Source organism: Schistocerca nitens, chromosome 2, assembly GCF_023898315.1.
Source record: "Schistocerca nitens isolate TAMUIC-IGC-003100 chromosome 2, iqSchNite1.1, whole genome shotgun sequence".
In the NCBI taxonomy this organism is placed as follows: domain Eukaryota; kingdom Metazoa; phylum Arthropoda; class Insecta; order Orthoptera; family Acrididae; genus Schistocerca; species Schistocerca nitens.
The window spans coordinates 545,324,443-545,341,359 of record NC_064615.1 but is presented as its reverse complement, the minus strand read 5'-3'; the positions used below and the strand labels follow the sequence as shown (position 1 = coordinate 545,341,359).

The following is a 16,917-nucleotide window of genomic DNA, read 5'->3' as shown; positions in this document are numbered from 1 at the left end:
GAAATTCATCACCGGATTGTATTCGACTTAGGCGTGCAATTTAAACAATCGTTATTCACTCGGATTCTAAACATTGACATAGTGGCGGCACAACTACTCCCCATTTGAGCCTCCGGGCTACACCGCAGACGAATTTCCTCTGGAGGAGACAAGTGGAGTGCTCTTTGATTGTTACAACTTCTGGTTCCCTCAGCCCTCTTCGCTCCCTACATACATTTCATTAGCGGCGCCTCTACCTGCATTGTATCGGTTCTTCACAGCAGGTCAGTTCCCTGTGCTGCCCTGACTTCATCACACTAGTATACAGTGACCGCCGTTCCTTGCCTTCCCTCCCAAGTGCGGAGCCGTAAACCTGCGTCCTAGAACAGTTTGCTAAATATCAACGTCACCTGCGAAAGCCATCCGATATGACATTCCGTTCCTTAACTACTACCTTCCATCCATTGCTGCATGAAATTTAGGAAAATTCTCCAAAAACCACACCTCCACATGACTTGTGTTCGTGATGCAGCAACATCAATCTATAGGCTAGAATGGTCAAAAAAGTGCTTTTGATCCGTTACCTATTACTGGACAATTTGCATGTGCCTTCCATCGTTAGTTCCTTTCCAGTACATTCCACGATGAATTTTAAAATTTCTCTTTGTGTTCAGTTGCACATTACGTTTCGGAACGAAGGTACACTGTCACACTTTGGAATAGAAGTACTTCCAGAGAAATTAATCGGTCATGGATTTTCGATGTTCTGGACTACAGAATCCCAAGACATCAATCCAGTAGAGCCTAATTTGGTATGTGTGTATGTGTGTGTGGTTGAGGGGAGGCGGGAGTCAAATGTAACAAAAGTTGATGCAGACGTGTTGCGTAGGGTCCAGCAACGTATGACCCAGATAGATGCGAAGTCTTTGCAAATGCAATTTCCTAAAGCGAAATTTGTTTGTGTGTCTACGCACCAGCACTGTGAAGATAAGCCTGGGCGATGGATGTCTAGAATGGAATTATAATGTGTAACATAATGTGCAATTTAGTGTCCCCTACGTATTGCGTTTGATGTATCTCATTGGATACCGACGATGTTCTTGCGTGCACTATTAATTTCAACTGTTTCTAATTATCTCATGGACAGAGCAAAACAGACGTTTTATATGTAAGAAGTTTATGTTATGTCATAATGTTTAAGTAAAGACAGAAAGAAAAAGACAACATACCACAATTGGAGGTGTCAACTGGATGCTGTTTGTTGCTTTAACTGAAAAAGAATGTTTGGCGCAAACTCAACTATAACATCATTGAGTCTGAGTCTCCGATTCCCACGGCATTTTCTCGTCTCACTAAGCTAGTGGCAGAGCTCCACCTCAGCCCAGAATTAGTGCTACTTGTTCTTAGCCCCGCTGCATGCAGTAATAGCATCACCAGGGCCTCATTTTCTGAATCGCATTTCTGTTAACCAGTGAGTAGACTAAGGTTAGGTAGATACACTTTTATCTTGAACTTGGATGAGCAATGAAATGCCGACCGTGACGTGCGGTATTTTTTCTTCATCGTGTATACGTTTGGCTACCCCTATCAAGCAAATTATTTGTTTTGTTGCCATTTGGGATTTACATTTCATTTTAGTACTGAACACAGTAAATTATAATGTATGGTTTTCTTAATCTAACTGATAACGATTTTCTTACCTGTCTAGATATATCTTTCTTTTTATTGATATAACACGATTTTGTAGCATTCCTGATGCATCATGTTTTTTTCCTTGGATATCTGACTTTATCCAAGAAAAAAAGAAAGCAGGTATTGATAATACGAAATGTATGCCTCCGAGTTTTTCATTGTGTTAACAATGCAGGTTACCATATTACGCGTCGTGCATATTTCTCGATCGACTTTCACAATTCCATAACGCAATTGCAACCCTCTGCCGATCGAGGGCTACGTACTGTAGCGTGTGACATGGAGGTGTGTTACGCAACTGTGACTGTGTTCGAGAATCAGCTTGGTGTGTTCCTTCAAGAAAATGAAAAGACGAATCGAAGAGTTCTTTCGCACATGGGGTTACCTTTCCTTCATCATGACAACTATAGAGCATGCACAAGCACTGCGACATGTGTAACAACCCCACCTTGTACACGAGACCACAGAGCATCTTCCATACACCCCGACTAGGCCTCATCTGCCCGTCATCTAGGTTCCAAAAGCTGAAGAAAGCTTTTATAGGATTTCACTTTGATAGTGATGAAGCGGTGCAAGTAGAAGTAATGTAGTGGCCCCTTCAACTAAGTCAAATATTCTACAGTTAGGGTAACAAGAAACTGTTCTCTCTGAAACATCCCTTTAGAAAAATTTAGTGAATTACTGTGCTGATAAACCCCTTACCTTATTTGATTTTCAAACAGCTGAGCAGAACTGAACGTACTCAGATATTTCACCCTTTACCTATTCTGATCAACACTAAACTGACACACAATATTTTTAGCGCAACGCAATCTGACTTTCAAAAATCCCTACAAAAGAATGGATCTGACTAACAATAACCTATACCTTTCATGAACCACTTACCTCACAAAAATCTTCGTTACTCGAACTACTGCAATACAGCGAGTGCCACTACTGCCAGCTAAATAAAAGATTCTAACTACTGAAGGCACTAACTACTGATAGGCATAGTTAGCAAATGGAAGGTTTTGATAGAGAACAAACAATGTATTTACCTTAATAATGTTCCAAAGTCATATATATATATATATATATATATATATATATATATATATATATATATATATATATACGAGGGCGGTTCAGAAAGTAACCTCCGATTGGTCACAGTGCGGGTTGTGGGGGGAGTAGCGACGCCATCTGTGCGTTCACGCACTCAGCAGGTCAATCGGCATCAAGCCGTGGTCGAGTGAACGTCGTACCTGCGCTAGTTTAGTTTTTGTGGCAGTTTGAAATGTGTGCTGCAATAGAAAACCCCGCCAAATGTGAAGTGCGTGCTATCATAAGGTTTTTTACAGCCAAAGGATATTCTGCAGCAGCTATTCATCGTGAGCTTTGTGCCGTGTACGGACCAAGAGTTATGAGTGAAGGAGTTGTCCGTGAATGGGTACGTTTATTTAAAAGTGGACGAGAAAACGTTCATGATGAAGAGAGGAGTGGTAGACCATCATTGGTGACTGACGAACTCGTTCAGACAGTTGATGCAAAAGTTCGTGAAAATCGACGTTTCTCAATGTCGGAGTTGTCTACTGGTTTTCCACAGATTTCTAAGACTCTCTTGCACGAGATAGTGACAGCAAGATTGGGTTACCGTAAGTTCTGTGCACGATGGGTGCCCAAAATTCTTACCGACCATCACAAAACTCAAAGAATGGCCTCTGCATTAGACTTTCTGTCACGTTATGAGGACGAAGGAGAACCATTGTTAAACAGAATCGTGACCGGTGACGAAACCTGGATTAAGTACGTGAACCCTGAGACAAAAGAACAATCAAAGATGTGGGCACATTCAAATTTGTATAGAACCGTGAGATATGACACCATTTCCTCTGGATTACAAATGTTTCACGTATTTCCCAGGCCAGGTAAGGTCAAGCCGTGGCGTCAGTCGTAAGTCTTTGCTGTGGCCGCCGGTGCCCTCGTAGCAGTATGTTAAGTTTCGAACTGGATATTGGAATTATAGGAGGTTAGAGTGAATAATGGATGAAATGCATTTGATGTTGTTAATAATAAGCCTTTGTTTGTCAGTATTTACGCGTACCTGCAGGTAGAGAAAAATCTTCTGCTGCTTAAATATAAGAGTTGACGTTATGAAACTACACTTTTATTGCTTCAGCATACAACTATTACCGAAACAACAAATGCAATGTTTTTAATACTAATCTTTAGAGTAATGAAATATACAGCATGTCGTAATCAGAAACTGACACAGAATAGGATGTGTAGATTCTACCGGTAATGTTTAAGTAAAAGAGTCAATTTATGACGCTCTTGCAGTTTCTTGGCTCCTCTGGAAACAGCAGATGTCTTCAGTCAGCAGGCCAGCCATTTAAACTTCATTCCCTCGCAGACTATTCATGCTGAGCCAACGGACTTGCAATACTCCTAGTTCCTGGGACAATCTGACAGGTATGGTTTGCACTGACTCTTTGGTTTCACCATGTAAACTGCAACGAATAGAAAAATGTTTTAATAAAGGTAGGAAGTATAAAAATATCATATCAGTTTAAATTTACTAGTGATAAGACAGCTGAAACTCTTCGATTTTTTTTTACATACCATTAATCTGACTCTCAGCATTGTGACAAGATTATGTTATGGTCGGGTATCAGAGATAATGTAGGGTTCCGCCAGTATCTATTTCTGTACTACATTTTACGAAGACAAGCTTAATAGGCGGAGAATGTTATTATGTGTGCCGTAATAATGCCGCAACCGTCGCAACTGCTGACAAGTGTGCTGTGTCGCGGCGTTCCTATCCTTACTGATACTATAGCAGACCGTTGGAAGAATGAAAACGCGAGTAAACCTGACTTATGGCTTGTTACTAAAGTTTGAGGATGTCACTAGAACCAAGTTCCTCTAGGGGGTTAATGCTCCTGGCGTGTGAAGCATTCAGTAAGCAACACATGTTTGACGATAATCTCAGGGGCCTCGGTTTCGTTTGCTGGGAACTTATCTGGCGATCCCTGAGTTTGTGATTTGGGAATGTTCTATACTGCCGGTCCCCAGTAACCGTAAAATCAGTCATCTTGACGGTGATGACAGCTACTGACATCAAAATTTATACTCTTGACAGTTTGATTAACAAGAATGTTATGTAAGTACTAATGCTTATCATTAAGAAAGGACTGAATGAATGAATACTATATGATACGAAACAGAAACTTTAAGGAAAGAATTCAAGAAGTTATCATTTACAAAGGTTATAGCCCAGATCACAAATTGACCAAAGATAAGATTTATCCTAGGAGAGAGTTGTAGCCGCATCGAGGTGTAAGTTCGCTGTGTTTACAATGTAACTCGGCAATTTTGATGTTAATTTCACTTCTCTCTTGAACTGTTGCAATACTAGTACGCATGTTAAGCGTCACTAGATTGTTTTAAAACCGATCTGATGTTTAAAAGTTTTATAGTTGGAAGTATTAGTCAGAAGTCGGACTGACGTAAAATCATGTTTACCGTTTGGACAGATAACAGGATAGTTGATCGCTGATTTGTGATGGGACTTAGCCTTCGTGATACTTAATAGTCACGAACATCAAAGGACACAGAATGTGACTGATCGCGACATAAACTTAATTATTCGACTTGAGTAGGCAACAGATAAACGCAATCAAAGAAGACTTAGAATTGAGCCGTGTTGTCAGAAGCTATCGTCAAAGTCAGAATTGCCGATGCTAACAGACGCAGTTTCCTGAATGAAAAATCGGTGAGTGTGTTCAGTGTAAAGACAAATAATTACGAAGAACAATATGTTTTAATCCAACATTAGTTCTTCGAGTGGCGTATATCATTTAATGGATATTTAAAGTGTATTTTAGGAACTGACTGATACTTCGGATATCATAAAAGTGAGAAGTGATTTATTGACTATTTAACTGTAAACAGCAATAAGTTCAAACGGAAGTAGACGCATTCTGAATATTGCTCAACGGTATGTTATCTCTATAATTACTTCGTGTAGTTGTTGAACACGCGACGTAATTACCTTGTCAACGGAATAATAATTAACAACGCAATTTCCTCTCAAAAATCATGATGTGACATCGGTTTGGGTGATGGATTGATGATTCAAGGCATTCTATTTTCAACCTTTGAATACCCATTCTCAAAACGGGCATAAGTACTACAGTACTTTATGCACCGACTGGTATTCAGGGAGACCAGCTGTATCATTTGTTACATGACATATACTAAACGGAAGCTTTGGAATGTGCGTCAGCCTATTGTTCAATTAAATGTGTTCGGAATTATAACGAGTGATTTTGTCCATCGTGTATAAACTCTAGGGATTCATCTAATAGAAGATAGGGAACAGAAAAGTCCAATGAATTTATTTTCGGATATGTATGGCTTCCAAGCTAGAGCCCATTTATTGAATCGTACATTGTTGCAGAGACTGCGGTCTAATACTCGCTGTACCACGCAGCCACAGTTACCGTATGCACGGTTTCCTCCTAAAGGACGGTACTGTTCTTCATACGTCATGACTTAGCACCCTCTCCTGCCACAATAATTAGTAATTTTGTGTCCGATTCACTTCTGTTGCTGACTCACCTTGTTGTGGACGTGATACGGCGTTCTACACAATGGTTCCGTATTCGAATCAAGAGCATGCCGACATGGTATTTACTTACCGAGAGCCTAATGACAACGGGCGGCGGGCAACGAGGTCGTATCAGGAGACCTACTTCTGCGGACAACGGCCACAGAATTCTGTGTTTGCAAAAGTCTTACGTAGCTAGTCTGACATATGTTCTTTTCAGGAAGCAGGAAATCATGAAGGACGTACCCGAAATTTTCGAACGTCAGACTTGGAGGAAAATGTGATTAATACTGTACAAGCCGACCGCTGTGTCGCTACCAGGCAGTGTCTCCGCCCCCTCGCCCCCCTCTTGTATAGGATACGTCATACGACCGTGTGGAACATTCTCCATAACAACTGTTACAATTCTGATCACTTACAGCGTGTGCAAGGCTTACTAGCTACAAACTTTCCACATCGTTGGCCGTTTTGTAACTGGTTTCTTCACCACACAACAACGATTCCGGGATCTGTGTCATCCATCCTATTCATAGATGAGGCCACCTTCACGGCCAGTAGTATCTTCAACTATCATAACAATCATCTTTCGAACAGTATGCATAGCCTCCATGGAATGGTGATGGCGAATCATCGGCATCGATGCAGCTGGAATGTGCTGGCCGGGATAACTGGCGACCTATTTCGGGACGAGTTTTCCTTCCATGTCGCCTAATAGGCCGGACCTATCGAAGTATCTTGTGGATGACTTTTCCTTCCAGGCTGGAAGAAGTGCCTTTGGTGTTTCGAAGTGTTATGTGGCTGCTTCAGCTCACTTAACGTCCGGACGCAACTCAGTCTTGTGTTCCCTGGTCGATGGGTCGATTGAGGCGTTCCAGCTGCATCGCCTGCTCGTTCACCGGATTTCAACCTGTGTGATCCTAATCCAACGAATCTGTCGAGATTTAAATGTTATGTGTAGATAAAAGCTACACAGTGTTCAATGCGATAATTGTGTTTCTTTGTGATTACTCCATAACGAGATTTATTTTAACATGTTAAACTGATGTTATTGTTTCCTATGACAAAGGTGTTCTGAATATATCTCAGTTGTATTTCAGGTTCTCATAATTAATGGCAGACTTATTTCAGACTTATTACATTTGATAATGGTGACCGGAATTAGTCATGTAAACTTTTAGAAATTTACTGCGACTATGGCTTGACTATTGTATTTAAGTCAAAACATTTTAATAGAATGGTCATGACTTCGTTATGTCTTTATGAAAAGACACTTAAATTATCTGTGTGTGCTTGACACAATTTTCACTCTTTGAAAGAGACTGAAATCTATTTATGAGGTCAGCCGAAAAGCGTTGGAGAACATAGCGACCCGAATTTCCAACTTGCAAGTCTACGTCAATCTTTGTGCTCATTCAAAGGAAATGTTCCTACTTGCTATTTAGTCAGTGGCATATATGAATATGACTTTAAACATAAGTTTCGAGTTTTACATGACTGATTCATTTTGTAAAAGGTCACAGTCATTAACTATATGTCTTAGTATTGTGGCTAACATCCCTATGGGTAACAGCACTATTAACAGTACAGAGGCGACCTCTACGGATGTCCCAACCAAATAATTCTCTTTCACCCTAACTTCTAATAACCAAAAATTAATTTCTTTTCTAGGTGTTAAAATAGCAAAAATCCATCTCTATGGTGCCTACAGTCAGGGTACGTCACGTATTTGTAACACTAATCAGGATTTTTAACTTCAAAGAAACGACTGATAACGATAGCGTGTAGCATAAGGATACCCACTGCTCGGTTTAGTGTGGCAACACAAAGAAAACTGGTAGTCCACATGCCAAATCGCCGCGCTATACATCTACATCTACACTACATTGATACTCTGCAAATCACATTTAAGTGCCTGGCAGAGGGTTCATCGAACCACCTTCACAATTCTCTATTATTCCAGTCTCGTATAGCGCGCGGAAAGAATGAACACCTATATCTTTCCGTACGGGCTCTAATTTCCCTTATTTCATCTTGGTGATCATTCCTCCCTATGTAAGTCGGTGTCAACAATATATTTTCGCATTCGGAGGAGTGCAGCTATTCTTGCCTACGGGTGTAGACACAGAATGCTGGTTACCACCTAGTCATGCTGCACCAGTGCCACTACAAGTAAAATGTGGCGAATATCTGCCATTACTTGTGCAGTCTCATCGGTTTACAGCCGCTTTTTGGTAAATAAAAAGATTTTCGCGTGACTCATAGATTTATATGTCACCTTGAAGGTGCAGTTGTTGTCAATCTGTAAATAAACATATTTAGCGTTTAATTTTACTTTCAGGGAACAAATTGACTGAAATTTCAAAAACTGCAATGAAAAATATACTTAGTTACGATTATGCATTTAGTACATATTAGATCACTCAATATGTATTATAAAATTTAGCTTACATCTTGAATTTTACTTTAGACTGGTGTAGGATGGAGGTCTGTAAGTATCTACAGTCTCCAGGAAACGGGTTTTATGTAGTGTTTTCAGTTCTGATCGTATGCACCAGCAATATAGCCAGAAAGAATATTCACAACGTCTCTCACATCTCATAAACGGTATGAGACATCAAAACTAAGTTTTAACAAAATGTAGCACACAAAGTGGAGGGTATGATATGATATGGTTATATACAGAACTTTCTTACCTACGCCGATATATGAGTAACTACTGACTTTTCCAATGGAGTGATACAAATTTGAGAGAGTCGCCAATAACATATTAAGCGAGCATTAGTATTGCTTTCTTTCGGTTTACCCATTACGGTTGAATTCAGGGTGAGAAAAGCCTTTAGGAATACTTGAAAATCATTACAACAAAAATTCCAAAGACATACAACCTTCTGTTATGGAGACATAGAAACAAAAAGTCATGGCTACCGAAAGCGAAAACTGCAAAAGCGCTAACTCAGAAAGTCGAGATATCTCAAATTCGCCTAAGATATGTGTCTTTAGGTTTCAGTAAACCACTGTGGGATACTAGGACAAATGATCAGTACTTAACAAATAAGTTCGACTGTAAAGAAGTGAAAGGACATTCGAAAAGCACATCAGCTGAGTATGAACACTTTGTTTTAAATATTAAATACATAATAAACAATGAAGGACTGTTAACACTCAAATTTCGGGGGGTTACTTATTTTAGCGCCATTATCTTCACCAATGTTCCTGTTAGAGTGACTTCTCTCCTTCTTATCCCATATTGTTGGCTTCTCAAAAATACTTCAACTGACAGCTGAATATACATTATAAATCATTATATTCAGCCAAAATCATACGAAACGATTCTTTCCCTTTTACAATGCCCATCCAATTTTCAGGTGCCTTTCGTTACATACAAATACACATTTTATCTGCATCCAGGTCCTTCATACAGTATCAAATGGTTCAAATGGCTCTGAGCACTATGGGACTGAACTTCTGAGGTCATTAGTTCCCTAGAACTTAGAACTAGTTAAACCTAACTAACCTAAGGACATCACACACATCCATGCCCGAGGCAGCATTCGAACCTGCGACCGTAGCGGTCTCACGGTTCCAGACTGCAGCGCCTAGAACCGCACGGCCACAGTATCAAAATACCTCATAGTACGCCTGAAACAGTGCAGTATCAGAAACAGAACTACAAAATTTTACTAATACATGCATCTAGGGGACGCTTAATGTAAATCAGCAGATCAGCAGAATCAATAAAATACATTGTACATGTTCTATTGCATTCACAGCAGTTTTTACCTTTGAGTTAATGGCACATGCAGAAATGATAGCTAAAGCACCGTACATTACATTTGCTCGTACTGACCACACAGCGTGGAGGAGATTATAACTGGAGCATAACGACTCAAACAATGCGTTTACATTCTCTGTGTGCACCAGAGTGTCAATTTTGGCACCAGATCGTAAAACTGCTTCAAGGACAATTACATTACTTGACGGCAAGACGTCTTAATCAGACACACAATGATAATCACACCATACCTGAAATTAGCGACTCTCCAACACTGGTTTCTCTCAACATTTTCGTTTACGAACTTCAGAGGTCAGTACACTCGCGACCAACACACACAATGACGACATCCAGAAAGACAGCACCCGGTACCTTCCGTCTAGGGCCAATTAAAAAAATTATATGCATTGACGGTGAACACATCAAGACGCGAAATTCCCCGTTGCTGTCGCTGTACCGAGTCACTCCCATGCTTCTCCGGCTATGCTGGCATAGCTGCAGCGTCACTTCAGTGGCAGCGACTACTTCAGCATCGATACACACCATAGCCATGTAATTATAGTGTCGAACACACTGCACACAGTCACAAATTCTTGAAGTTCAAAATTGTCATGGAATCTGGGCAACAATTGTGTGGTTATTTTTTACTCACTGTTTGGAAATCATGAATAAATGTCACGTCCTAATTCTTTAATATTTTGTACGCCGGCCCTCATAATGCCATACAGTTCTACTCCTTTGTGCCTTCCAAACGTCGAAACATTCTTTCTTTCAGGCAACAAATCCTCAATGGACCATAAATTAACGAACCGGTAAGCCAGAAGGAAACTGATGATTCTTGTGGTGTACATTAATTAATGCCGTAGTCACCCAAGAAAGCGACCGATTCCATCCAGAATCCTAAAGTAACTAACAGTTGTTCATGTACGTCTGTTACTTACTTCTTTAGTTCAAGAACTATCAGTTAGGAGAAATATACATTTCAACGAATTTCCGAAAATAATCATTGAGTAGAACCATCGATGTGGTGAAGAATGAGGATTAAAAATATTTAGATTTGATAGATATACATTAAAACTGGTACGTTGAATAAACTTTTATTTCACTCGTAATTCCTTGACTAATTTAATTTCTGATTTGTGAAGAGAAAACAAAATTACTGAATTAGAACACCGAAGTATTGTTTGCCGAAGGCGAAGTCAGTATAATAGGATGTTAGTGTATTTTGTACATCATAAGGCAATTTCAAGCAATTTCCGTTCACACTCTACATTTCATGCTTCCGGAAATGTTATAGAGAATAAACCATCTCTCATTTTCACAACTCCATCAGAACTGAAGTCCTATACCCATGGCCTTGCAGGTCATAGGACGTTAAACCCTGAACCTACTTCCTTCAGTCGTTGAAGCCATCATAATGCGTATTTCTAATGTAAAATCATCTTTAACATTTCGTTGAAGTATCAGTGACCATTTCTGGATATTTATCCTGTAATTTATAATCAACTAAACTGACACTCCAGTAATGGGAACTCCCCACTGAGGATGTTAGGGTGGAATTAGGGCTCCACACTTGCAGCAGTGAAACCAGAAGTAGTGGCCTCAGATTTGCAGTGTGCAGACAATTACTTTAATATTACAGACAATGATGTACCTAGATGTGAGTCATACATCAGCAATCATACAACTGAGTGGCATAAACTGAAGGAAAGAGGGTGTAACATATTCAGTCACTATGATTAATATCGACAAGTCAGATTATGATTAATTATAGTTGTTAATACTGTGTACACAGACTGATGACAACAGGTGCTTCAGTTGTATACGATTCACTTACAAGAAGATTAGCCTATGTGTTGTGTTTACGTAAAGACCTTTAAGGTCTAAAGAATGAATGGAGAAGTGACGTATACATTCAGAAAAATCTAGAATCACTGTCGAAAGTAAGTAGGCTTAACTAAATCTTCCCAAGCAATGATTGTTACGGATAGTATAAGTAAATCAACAGTAAATTTAATAGATTCCTGACTATATTCTACATACATGAAATAAAGTATAATACAAAATACTCCATCTATAAGAGAAACACAGACCAAACAGTGGTCTCTATGCAGAGATCAGTGACGAGATGTGAAGAACCCAGAGACGTTTTTGGACTAGGCAGTTACAAGAAATGAAGCATTACCAAGGACATACAAGAGACAGGTCACCCGCTGATAGGAACTGAAGAGGTGAAGAGGTAGTCCTTGGAGAGAAAACGGAAGAATACTTGAGCTGCCTGAAAGATCTGTAGCAGTAGTTTACCAGGAGAGAATAAATAGCGTTATTAATGAAAAAACCGAAGACAGACAGAATGTATTACTTAACTGTTTCATTCATCATATTTGGTACTGGTACACCAACAAAAATATGTGATAACTAATGTAAAATCTGTTTCACAACAAATTAAATATCTACAGGTAAAATCCCTTGCGTGCACCTTACAATAACCGAAGTTTGAAGACAAAGTGATCGCTTCCATTATATTGACACAGGTGTGTGATTCATGCAAACCTCGATTTTAGCGGTTTCGTCTTCTGAAATGTCATTAAATACCTTCTCAAAAGCATGAAAATTCAGAGCTGTGAGGTTAAATTTGGGAGGTATGTTCGTTACTTCAAGTTCATTCTTCTGTTCGAAGCTGAAGAGGTGTGTCTCAGCATTCGAAGTGAATTTCTGACAAACAAGATCTTAATGAGACGCGACAGCTGCATATTTTAATTAATTGATTCCACCTACTGTTTTCGACACATTAAAGTTTTGAAAAAACGTAACTTTCACTTGTAGAGTACCAATCCTCTCATTCCGAAACAGGATTTCAAACTGTTGCTTACTACAGGCTCTGAGGTCTTCCAATTTCAGTTACCAGTATGACATATGTGGAGTATACGAGCGTGTGTGTGTGTGTGTGTAAATACAGCAATAATCTCTTATCGCAGAAATCTCTGTAAAAACACCATGGAAATAGCAAATAATTAGAAATTATTAATAAACGATAAGTTATTGTAAATAAAAAATCTTTTTGTATTGCAAGAAGTATAAAAATGTAATAAGCAACAAAGGATTGCATATAATATATCAGAAGAAGGAATTTTTTATATGAAATGTTTAGTTAATTTGTAATATCATTTAGTTAATTTGTACTATCATTTCCAAACCCTATTAATTTGGAGTCATAGTTCACAACATTTTGTTTACAACAATACTGAACTTCCCCCCAATGATTCCCAGACGTCAAATGAAGAAGCCCACATGGTAGTTCAAATGAAACTATATGGTTCCATGGATCTTCTAAACTTTCAAACACATATTTATAAACTGAAGTGAAAAATGAGAATCTGTACCAAGGCAAAGACTCGATCGCATGTCTCAAGCTCATTAGCCAGATGCGGTAACTACGACGACCCCCTGTGCAGAGTCACTCTGCTCAGCTGCAGGGATTGCTACAGCATGCCTCACTCCCCGGGCCAATTAACCTTTCACGCCTAATCCACTACATATCCCCTTGCTCTTCTATAACATTAGTTACAACTTTCAAACTTGTTCCTTCTAGTTTTTGCATGTATTTGTACCAAGGCTGAGATTCGAACCTTCAGCTCCTGCTCGTTTCAGCACCCAGGCAGAACGGCTTTGCACAGCTGCTAAGACTACTCTAGCTTGCCCCTTCCATAGTCCTGATGTCCATTGATGCCACATGCCTCTTGATATTCCCCCTGAACTGATTTGTTCTATGTTGACACACACTTCCAATACATCAGAGGAACGTGAGGTTATTTGGATTCTGTTTTACGTACTTTGGATGAGTGACTCGATTTTTTTAAATTAATTTCATCTGTAATGACACTTCTTAAGAAATAGGTTGCACACATGTGTGTGGAAAATATGTTGTTGCAATTGGCCGTCAGGCTAATGGTTTGTTTGTTGCAGTCATGCCATCCTTGACGGAAACTTCTGTCAATTTGTGATAGTTGGGTATTATGCATGGCATTCATTTGTTTTGGCACTATATACGACATTTTCAGTTTTCACTGGATATTATGGATTAGGCACCATACCAATGCTAGTTGCAGATATCTGAGCATTGTCTACTCCTAAATTAAGGTATTTATTTAAGAATTAAATAACTCACAGTAGTACCAGTGTGGGAAGAACGGATCTAATCGATAAGATAATTTCCGTTCATTTAAAATCAAGGGTAAAACCACCAAAGAATAAATGTCTTAATGCCTGACAGCAAAACATTCTATTAATTGCTATTGCTGTTTACTTAGCACTACTTTGCGCTAAGTTGAGAACCATCTGTTTCTCACATGGGATATGCATTAGTTTTATCACATCGCAGCAAACAATTGTGTTTCAGGAGCGTCGAGTCGCACGCCAGTGCACAGTGAACAATGTGAACGGAGCATTATGGAGGCTGTGGGCGTTGCCAGGTCGGACTCAACAGCGATGTGAAGCAGGTACGCAAAACGGGAGTCTGCAGGCACAGACATGCAGTGGCTCACCATCATTGAGTGCAGCACACACAGCACTCTTGAAGATGGAGTGACATGTAACAGAAGCATACCGTTGATGGCAAGTGTCATGAAGGCTGAAGTCCCAGATCCCTAACAAAGCATACAGCTACGTTGGCTGTACCACGTAGAGCCAGGAAAGGTGGTACTCATGTGCCCGGCCCAACAGGTTGACGTCACTGGCTTGGAATCACTCGATGTGGCCCCCGACAAGACAAAGGCCCCGCTCGAATACAACTTCTATCAGCCTCACATGTGACCAAACTGCATATGTAGCTAACAGTGGCTTTGTTCCAACACAGCTAGCTGGCAGCAGTCTTTGAAGCAAAGTCTTCACTCAGGCAGCCAACAGCACATCACGAGTTGTAACACTGCTGTTAGAATCAGAGATTCATACAGCGTGATCAGACATCGAGACTGTGGTTTCTGAACTGCAGGGTACTTAAGCTGGACCTAAAGTCATTATCGCAGGTGATGTGGTCATCTGCCCTCACTAACTGAAGATGCCAGCATTCCTGTCCCCGCCGTCTTGTCTGAGTTACTGTCAGTTTTCCCTGCCTTCGCTCTCCCCACGAATGCTAGGATGCCATCAACCGCTAAACTGAAATGGGCATGTTACTGGCAAGCAGACTGACGTATCAGTTGCAATCATAATGTGCCGTCTACACTTCTTGCTTGTGAGTCAGCTCAGTGTGGCAATGTGTTGAGAGGAGCACCCTGCCTTCTGCAACTTTGACACACTTTGCACGCTACCAATTTCGATTGTGACGCACGGTCTGAGCCGGAATTGGTTCTCTTCTGTCTATGCCAAGTAACAATTCTGAAATTTTAATGTTTAATCAGGAATTATAATTGCTGAGCAACAGTTGTGGAGGTGAAATCATGTCACCACTAATTTTCATTCCTGACGTCATGACAGAGTTACTGTATGTAATCAATCCAACTTTGTTATTCATGTTTTTGATGAGTGGATATTTGTGTTAATTATCAACTGGTGTTGCCCTGTAATGTTTTGCGACCGCGAGTGCGGCGGTGCGTGCCAGTTGACGAATTTTTAAGCCACTGCAGATTGGTTGTACAGCTTGAAGAGTATTGTTCATCAGAGAGTTTAATTATGTTATTGAAAGCTGACTGTTCTGGGTGTTTCATGGAATGTATTTTTCACTTACAGCACATTAGAAAATTATGATAAATTGTTTAAAACGTTACAGTACATAGAACTTCTTTGTTCTATGGTTTACACGGAATATTAGAAATACTTCTACTTACCATACCTGCAATGTTGTCATAAGGAGTGTGTCAGTTAGAGTAGGCCACTTTATTCATACAGTTCTCTGTTTCAGAGCAAACTGTTTGGCATGTCTGATTGCACACCACCGAAAACTATTTTTAAGTGCTCATATGCACACGAAAGCGATAATATAATTTTTTCGCGCTGTCAAAGACATGATATGTAGTTGCGGTGAGAAAAAATAGCAATAGTTTCATTGTTGTTCTTCAGCTCTGACACCTGTCGTCCTATTTAGAGTGGTGTAGTAACCTGTTTCTGTACGGAGGCATTTTGTCATTGCTCCGTAACTCTGGCATAATTAATTACGTACTGAACATAGGTAGATCTGAAGAGGCGTATCGACGTACTCAATTATAGTAATATACTGTACGTCAAGCAACAATTATTATTTATATCTAAATGCCTGTTCATTATTAATGTGCGTAGGTGATTTCTTGAATATATTTTTCAGTAATCTCTATGTAATTTTCTCATTTTAATGATGTTAACAAGGGTGTAAACGGCTGCGACATGGCAGACGTCTGTGTGCGATCTGATGGAAATTTATAAAGTCCCAGCATAAAGGAACCATAGGTCAGTCTTCACAGTAATTCAAAAATACTTAGAAAACGCACAACATCAGCTACGAATGCCGTTGTTCGCACGCCAGACAATGTATGGGGAAATAATATTGTTTAATCTTAATACTTTGAAATATTATTAAATATATGATATGAATTCTCATCCTCATATGTGGTAATATTATTATTATTATTTACATCGGCGGCCGCGTGTTAGGACTTTGTTACATGTATTATACCATCTGTTCTCTTTTCCATGACAATCAACAACAACCTTAGGAACAATTACCAAACATTATTTGGAAAACAATCAGGAATTCCCGGATATGATCTGGTCGAAACTGAATTTTCGGATCGAATTTCCAGATTACGGTAAGACGCTGCATATGCGCATTTGCATTCAGTTTACAGTATGCACAATCAATCTCTAGATTAAACGTTAAATTCATTCTGAATTCAGATTCATTTCATGTTATTTA

General features: G+C 39.6%; 1 protein-coding gene across 8 annotated transcripts in view; it reads right to left on the bottom strand.

Moving 5' to 3' along the window:
* Positions 1 to 16,917, bottom strand: part of LOC126236552 (uncharacterized) — a 325,419-nt gene that overhangs the window by 239,064 nt on the left and 69,438 nt on the right. Inside the window, exon 3 of one of the 8 annotated variants that reach the window (XM_049945964.1) lies at positions 4,123 to 4,160. The exons of the other annotated variants lie outside the window; for them this stretch is intronic. Within the exon in view, the coding sequence (XP_049801921.1) occupies positions 4,123 to 4,160 (38 nt within the window). The remainder of the gene's footprint in view (positions 1 to 4,122; positions 4,161 to 16,917) is intronic. 8 annotated transcript variants of the gene reach the window in all.